This window comes from Labrus mixtus, chromosome 10, assembly GCF_963584025.1.
Source record: "Labrus mixtus chromosome 10, fLabMix1.1, whole genome shotgun sequence".
NCBI lineage: Eukaryota > Metazoa > Chordata > Actinopteri > Labriformes > Labridae > Labrus > Labrus mixtus.
In genome coordinates this window covers 4,124,964-4,132,463 of record NC_083621.1, presented here as the reverse complement: position 1 = coordinate 4,132,463, position 7,500 = coordinate 4,124,964, and the positions used below count along the sequence as shown (strand labels likewise).

The 7,500-nt window shown below is 39.4% G+C and overlaps 1 protein-coding gene across 16 annotated transcripts in view; it reads right to left on the bottom strand.

Annotated features, from left to right (window-relative positions):
- Nucleotides 1-7,500, bottom strand: part of prom1a (prominin 1a) — a 105,039-nt gene that overhangs the window by 25,787 nt on the left and 71,752 nt on the right. For 11 of the 16 annotated variants that reach the window (XM_061047629.1, XM_061047630.1, XM_061047635.1 and 8 more), the window contains 9 exons: nucleotides 6,654-6,774; nucleotides 5,790-5,853; nucleotides 5,366-5,455; nucleotides 4,883-4,906; nucleotides 2,598-2,827; nucleotides 1,760-1,834; nucleotides 1,575-1,638; nucleotides 1,235-1,394; nucleotides 1-102 (listed from right to left, as the gene is read on the bottom strand). The exon at nucleotides 1-102 is cut by the window's left edge and continues 51 nt beyond it. In XM_061047629.1, the coding sequence (XP_060903612.1) occupies nucleotides 1-102; nucleotides 1,235-1,394; nucleotides 1,575-1,638; nucleotides 1,760-1,834; nucleotides 2,598-2,827; nucleotides 4,883-4,906; nucleotides 5,366-5,455; nucleotides 5,790-5,853; nucleotides 6,654-6,774 (930 nt within the window). The remainder of the gene's footprint in view (nucleotides 103-1,234; nucleotides 1,395-1,574; nucleotides 1,639-1,759; nucleotides 1,835-2,597; nucleotides 2,828-4,882; nucleotides 4,907-5,365; nucleotides 5,456-5,789; nucleotides 5,854-6,653; nucleotides 6,775-7,500) is intronic. The other 5 variants (XM_061047632.1, XM_061047639.1, XM_061047634.1 and 2 more) reach the window with 1 other exon arrangement.

The window sequence follows — 7,500 nt, the reverse complement described above, 5'->3', positions numbered from 1 at the left end:
GAGGCGTGCTTGTCGTATCCCAGGGTGCCGCACAGCAGGCCCAGGTAGTTGAAGGCCAGGACCAGGACTACCATGCAGCACAGTGCAATACAGCCAATCCACCTGGAAGCAGCAGGGGAAACGCTAAATAATCAGAGCTTTGAGTGATGAAGGTGCTCAATAAAACACAAACAGGATGAGTTTATCCTTCACATATGTTCAGGAATAAATCAGCATCCATGTGTCCTGCCTAAGATGAGACCTTTAGAAAGCCCTGACTTCTACTCGTTATAAAACAGCAAGCTCAACAGACTAAATAAATGACTGTTTTAAAACAATCGACCCCCTGGTGTTTCCTTTTTTGTGTTTAACCCTCCTGTAGTCCTAGTGCATTTTTTGACATTTAAAGACAGTTTTTTTTGTGGATAATTTTGGCTGTGTTGATGCATATGGCATACATTTTGCCACAGGTGTGTATTTTGGGGTGAATTTTAAAATTTCATGAACATTTATTTCTCAACTCTTTAATACACTATGTTAAAAAAAGAATCACACCTTTAGTCCTTCGTCATTTTTTTGTGCCATTGACTCCCATTGAAACAAAATTTTTTGAATACACTGCCATTGTGGTATTAATTCAATTTTTTATTAATTTTTTTCATAGATCCATGATAGTGAGGGACTGGAATTTTTGTTTTTACTGTTTTACCGACATAGTATCCAAAACAAAAGCCTGCTAGTATGTCTTTGTGATATTGCAGAGAAACAGGGCCAAAGGTGAAGCATTTATTATAAACATTACACAAAATGTAAGGAAATTTGTGTTTGGTAGATTATTTCTTTGTTGTAACAATGCTTCTTGGCAATCAATCTTATACCATTGGAAAGCCTGTTTATTTCCCTTTTAAATGGTGCCACATTTGTAAGTTATATGCATTTGTGGGATGAGCAGCAGAGCTGAGTATGTGGGTTGCACCCATGAAAAATGTGCCAAATATTCTCTGCCAATGCAAAAAAGCTTATTCTGCGTTGACTCTTGTTTGGTGTCTTTTAGTGGATTGGGTGATTGAAACACTGAATATTTGCTATGTATGGTGAGGACTGAAGTTAATAATAGTAACCATTAAAAAATTGGAATTATACATTATTAGATCATTTTTCCATGGCAGTCTTTATTGGAGCATTTTTTTTTACGTCTTAGGGCGAAAGGTGTAAATCCTGATGTGTTTTTATTCATGTCAGCCTGTCAGTGTACCTGTAAAAGTCCATCTGGTCAATTTCAGGGTACTGGTCCTCGATCTTGGCGTGGGCGTGGTTGATAAAGATAGTGAAGTTGGACAGGCAATTCTGCACGGGGAATATCTTAGAGAAGCTGCTGATGTTGTTGCCAATGCCGTCCACCAACCCCTGAACATCTGAGAGACAAAATCAATCAATTCATCCTTCAGTTTTCAATGAATGGCCTCAATAAAGAGAGTCAGAAATAAGCTGAGCCTACGGCTGCACCACAGCGAGAAGAAGAAGAGAAATACCTCCCACTGATTCACACAAGTCATCTTCATAGTAACAGACATTATGATATATGTGTCACTTACTCTCCACAACACTTCGAGTTTGTTCGATGACCATGTGTGGTGTGTCGTTCAATGACGCATAACCCTGAGAGGAAGAGGAATAAAGTGTTGGAACATATTTTTTTGGTTTTTACAGTCATCCCAGAGATGCATTTACAATTCTTACTATGTACTAAAGAATATGTGGATTTACGATCAAAGCTCACCCTCTGGACGATGGCACTGAGGTCCGTATTCATTACATCGTTCACCTTTTCCAGCTGAGTGTTTACTTTGGGAAGCTAAAGTGAAAACAGACAATAAAACATGGATAAACATACACAGTCATAAATGCTCAAAACTCAACAACCCTGGATCAGCATTCAGGGATTGCAGTGAAAATTTAACCAGTGATGGTCAGACCATATCCAAGATAAAGTAGTACATAGAATTTATCAGATAAACTGTATTAAATATCAATTTTGGAAAGGAGATGCATGTCTGTAAGGAGGTTGACTATTTATTTGGGGAACTTTTTTTATCTTTACCATATTTTAGAAACATTGTCACCGCTCTGGCTGTGATCCCGTTTCCCTGTGTATTCTTGGTTCCCTTGTGTCTTTGTCTGTCTGTGTGTTTGGCTTCTTCAATCAAACACCTGGTGAACTACTAACACCTGCACCTCATCTTCTCATCTGCCTCAGTACAAAACCCTGGCTTCAACTCGACTCAATGCCAGATTATTCAGTCTACTGAAGTGATTGTGCCCAGTGTATAAGTCTGTGTCACCGTCAAACAATTCAACTCATTCTCTGTCTGCCTGTGGAACCAAATAAGCTCCATAAGTCTCCTCCACTCAGTCTCTACCAGTAAGCCAGTCAGCCCTCCACCAATACAAAGCCCTGCGATAAAACCTCAAACCCTTTCATTTTGCTGCTGTGTCGGTCAACATACAACCCTAAACAAACATCACAGATTTGATCATCAAAAATGGACGGTTGTATTAATGTGTGTCTGTTGCATTTCATCAGCATTTCAGATTGTGCTACATTCAGTGTTGTGTACCCGTGTGTAGTTGGCGCTGATCTGCAGCTGGGACAGTGACTGGCGGATGTTGCGGCACAGCTGGGCAGAGGTGGCGTCCGACTCCTCGTCATGGCAGCCCGGGTCGTTGAGAGTGCGGTTGATGCTCGTGCGGACCAGGCTCAGGTTGAAGTTCAGTTTCCCCGTCCCTTCCTTGAGGACCTCCAGACCCACACTGACGTTCTCCAGGGCCTCCTTTGTTTCTCGCATGGCTGAATCGAAAGGAAACCAAACATGAGGTCGAAAGTGGATCGGGGTTGAAGTTTTGAAGGGAACACAAATGTCACCCTCCAGAGAAGTGAAAAGCTGAACAGCAGTTAGACTATTCCCTTTCATTTCCACTGCAAAGATAGAGTATTTCTATTTAAATAAGTTTAACTGAAGAGTTTAAACCACTCAGCTACATATAAAATATAAACCATTCTCATCAGCTATCCTATATTTTTAGATCAAATTTAAAGTTACATGAGATGTTTGAAGAATCTTTTAAACATGAGCTCCAGATCTGATCGCTCGTCTGCCAGGACATTTTAAAAAATGGAATATTTCATTCAAACATGTTATTTCTGTCGTGGGAAATGCAATTCAGTAACTTCAACAGGAGGTGTTTAAAATGCACACTTGCATTGAGAGCAGAGTTTGTAAGCTTCAGTATGAAGGCAATGTGTCTGAACAAACATTTTAGGGCGCTAGCCTGCACTCACACTGCTCCAGGACTAACCGGGTCTGAGCACGGTTACCTCTCGTGCACTACGTCGTAATACAACACATGCATGGTTTTAAGAATTATGAATGGTGCTTAGATAACTTAAATAACATGTTGTTTCAAGAAAATCATAACTCTCACAATTTGATCTGACCTCTTGGTTCTGAGGTAAAACTCAACCAATTTTGACAAATCGGCCTTTGATATCAACACACACAGAAAACTGACAGTCCGAATAATATCGACTCATGTTACACAAAAGAACAAACTCAAACAAGTGACACAGTGCGCCCTGATTGTAAGGACTCTGAGCTGGTCTGAGCTGAGAGCATTAAAGTCTTGACTGTCAAACAGCATTTATTTCAGTAAAGCTGGAGGTGAAACTGAAGTTAGCTTTGTCTATTAAACATTGTTGTTGTTGTTGGTGGTGGTAACTAGCCCTTTTACCAGTAGCTGAATGCTAAACAACAAAACATCCAGCATTCCCAGAGTAGCCTGAAGCACCCTTCTAAAATTAAACAGGATAACAAATGCAAAAAAAACAAAAAACGCTGGCATCCTTGAACAAGTGTATAAAAGATGCAAGAGTGGATCACATGGCTAAATACTTAGCAGCACTTAAGGGAGTGAGCACGCATGGATGCTGTGTCCTAAATGCATAAATACCATATTCACTTCTACTTATCCTTTTGTATGTTCATTAGGGGGAGGGGGGAGGGGGGGCACCACTGCATGCTCGATAACTGCTTCATCATCGTCGTTTTAATTGTGCTACAAGCATGTATATTCAACGATGTCAACACATCTGTATACAGCTGCTTGTCTTGTTACACATAGAGTCATCTCAGGTAAATATTCAAACGATGAGTTAATTTTCATGGAGGTGATCTCGTTTATGGTAAAAAAAATCAAAATAAAGTAAAAGGATTAGTAACACAACACATCAGGTGTTTTGATAACTTCACATTTGGAGGAACACCAACTGGAGAAAAAGGGGGGAAGTCCAGGTGCAGGGGTTTGAGAACATCTGGTGGTACAATTATCTTAAAACTGCACGAGGCAACAACGTCCTGGAAGGAGAATCATGTCTACTTAAGTACATCGATGGAAACACTTGTCTATGGATATGTTTTTATCAGGTGAAAGCACAAGCAGAATACAAACAGAGTGAATTCAAATCTGATGAATTGAGCTTAGCATTTAGCATTTAGCATAGCAACCAAACAAATAGTCAAAATCAAACCAGAACCTACAAAAGGCAGGAGAACAAATTCAGATTTGTTTAACTTCTCACACATTGAAGACTTTATGAAAAAGATCTGCAGCACTGGAATGATATTAGCATCATTTGTGGATTGTGAGCAATCGGCCTGAGTTGGACCTTGCGTTGTGCAGTTTTAACATTAAATCGGCAGACATTCATCAAGATAAAAGTCGGGGGTCAGAGAGTGCTCAAGGAAAAAAATCACAAGGGAACAAAAGACAAGAGCAACACTGGTGTCAAAATCCACGAGGATCAGGGGTCACAAAGGATTGTGGGTAAATATCCAGTTCCTTTTACCTTTGACGGCTCGCTCGATTTTCACTTTACAAGAAAACATAAAATACAGAGACTTACTTAAAATTGTAAATGTTTTTTTTTTTTTTAGCACATGAAGCTTTTATAAAACTCAAAAAAATAATCTGTAAGTGAGATCAGAAAAACTTTTACAGTGCTATTTTTTTTTTTTTAGAACTTTTTTTTTTTTAACCTTTATTTTACCAGGCAGAATTGCTTGAGATCAAATGATCTCTTTTTCGAGCAAGGCCTGGCCACATATCAGCTGCCTCAATAAGTGATTTAATCTTCAGTAGAGCTTTTGTTCACACTCGTTTTTAATTTTGAATCTTACTTTTCAAATAGTATTTTCAAGGCGGGCAGCTTCATATCTGTCGCCTCATGTTCTTACATAATGTTTTACAGTGCAGCATTCAGTACCCTGCGTCTAAAAATAACACGATCATATCGTAACCGTAGGAGGAAATTAAAAAGGTGTGGATGTACCTCCGGCCATATTGAGTGCTCTGTCCAGGGCCGGATTGACCTCCTTATCCAGCTGATCGTGTATCCTTCCACCCAATAATGGACCTATATCTGTGGAGAACACAGAATCAGATCAACAGAAGCAAAAAGACAAAAAGTCCTTTAATTTGATTTGTTATTAAGCACTGCAGGTGTTCACTTTCAGGAGGGAGCCGCCTGCAGAACAGAGAGCAGCGTGAATACTCAGGGGAACCTTCATGACAAGTCACTGCTGCCGCTGTATAGACCTCATTATGTCACTGATTTACATTTAAGAACAAGTCAAGGACAGAAGACGGGGGCAACTTCAGACAATAAGCACGATTTATGAGCAAAGAGCTCGAACTGGAACAATCGAGTCTGCCAACATAATTCACACTTGGAGGCACTGAAGAGGTCTACTTACTATCTAGGTCATAGATGACTTTGTTCTTGGCGGTGGCGTACTGGGATATTAGGTAATCAATTTGCTGCAAAACAGGAAAGAGAGCATGAGCGCAGTCTCACAAATGGAAAGCAAGATACAAATATGTAACAATCCCATCACAGACAAAATATATGAGCACAGTGAAGTGTCGCACACATTGAGTTTCAGGTTATTTGTGGAAGAGAAGTACAGGCAATGACAGAAAATCAATAACACAAGTCGTTTTAAACACTTGGGATAAAATAAAGCATTTTGTTGGAGGTTTGTTTTCCAAACTCTGCAGATTCAAACCAAACAAAATAAAATGCCAGATTAAGGTTCAGATCCTAAAATCTTATGGAGGAAAATTATGATATTCAGCAGGAAATCAGGTTTGAAATTAAATTAAATTAAATGAAAATTATGATTTAAAAATAAAGTATGTAGTTGTTAAGCTTTCTCTTTTCCAACCTCAAATAGATTTACATAACAAAGCATGACTAAAACCAGATGCACAAGAAAGAATACACACTTTATATATGTTTATATTATACTCTAATACCCTGAGAAATCAAGAAATCTACTCACTGAGTACACAGCAAGTAGTGACAAGTAGTCACTCAGTCAATCACAACGACTAAACCTTTTTTTATACTTTACCAAAGTTATATAACTCGCTTTAATTTCCTTGACTTGCAGCTATCTTTTATCATCGGATAAAGTTTAAAAATGTAATTTGTTGTATTGTTGCACGATAGATTGATGTTGATTTATTAACTGAACCTGAATTTCTACATTTCTACAAAGTATAATATTGTGTTGCAGCCTTTGGACAAAGCATGAGGAAATGACTGTTTCTCTTACCATTGGTGTGTCATTAGCGAAGGTGTGCAGGTCCCTCATGTTGCTGTTGACTAACCTCCGTATGTTCTTCACCTGAGAGCTCAGGTTCTGGTTGGCAGCATATGCACACAGCACGCCGATCCTAAACAAAATGACACACACACACACACACACACACACACACACACACACACACACACACACACACTGTGACCTTTCCATCTCTGTGTGCTGCTCTCTCATCAGTCAGCCCAGCTCAGCTCAGGGGTGATGAGAGGTCTTAAACAGTAGGGGGCAGTGTGCACCACCACATCTACTTTGACTCATTCTTAACTTTCTCTGAATGCACCTGTAGAATTAGTGATATTTCCTCGACAGGCAGCATATGTTTACTCTAAGTCGAGCATCTTGTGGAATAATGCACATTTAAAGCCAGTGGGTGGGAACCTCACAGGAACGGAAAAATTAACATTTATGAGCCTTTTCAAAAACACACCTCAAGTGAGAAAAACTACAGCAAACAAGATGATTTTACCAAATGCCTGGAAGGAGAAAGATGACGATTATCATTATGTTTCAACATTTCTTCAGCCATCTGCTGCTTGTATTTTCAACATTCATTATGTAGCAAAATATACATTTTAGGAAGGAGTTTTTATTCCCCAAGTAACTGAAATAAGTGCAGGTGTGTGTGTGTGTGCATTAAGCGCGGGGCCGTATCCAATCTGAGTTCCCTGCGTTGTAAACATTTGCAAATTAAATGTGAAAACACAGAATTGCATAAAGCAGACCATTAAAGTGAGTCTCTTGCATACTTCAAACAGACCTGAGGAGCTCAGTACAAGGCTTAATTAGCCTGAGCAACATC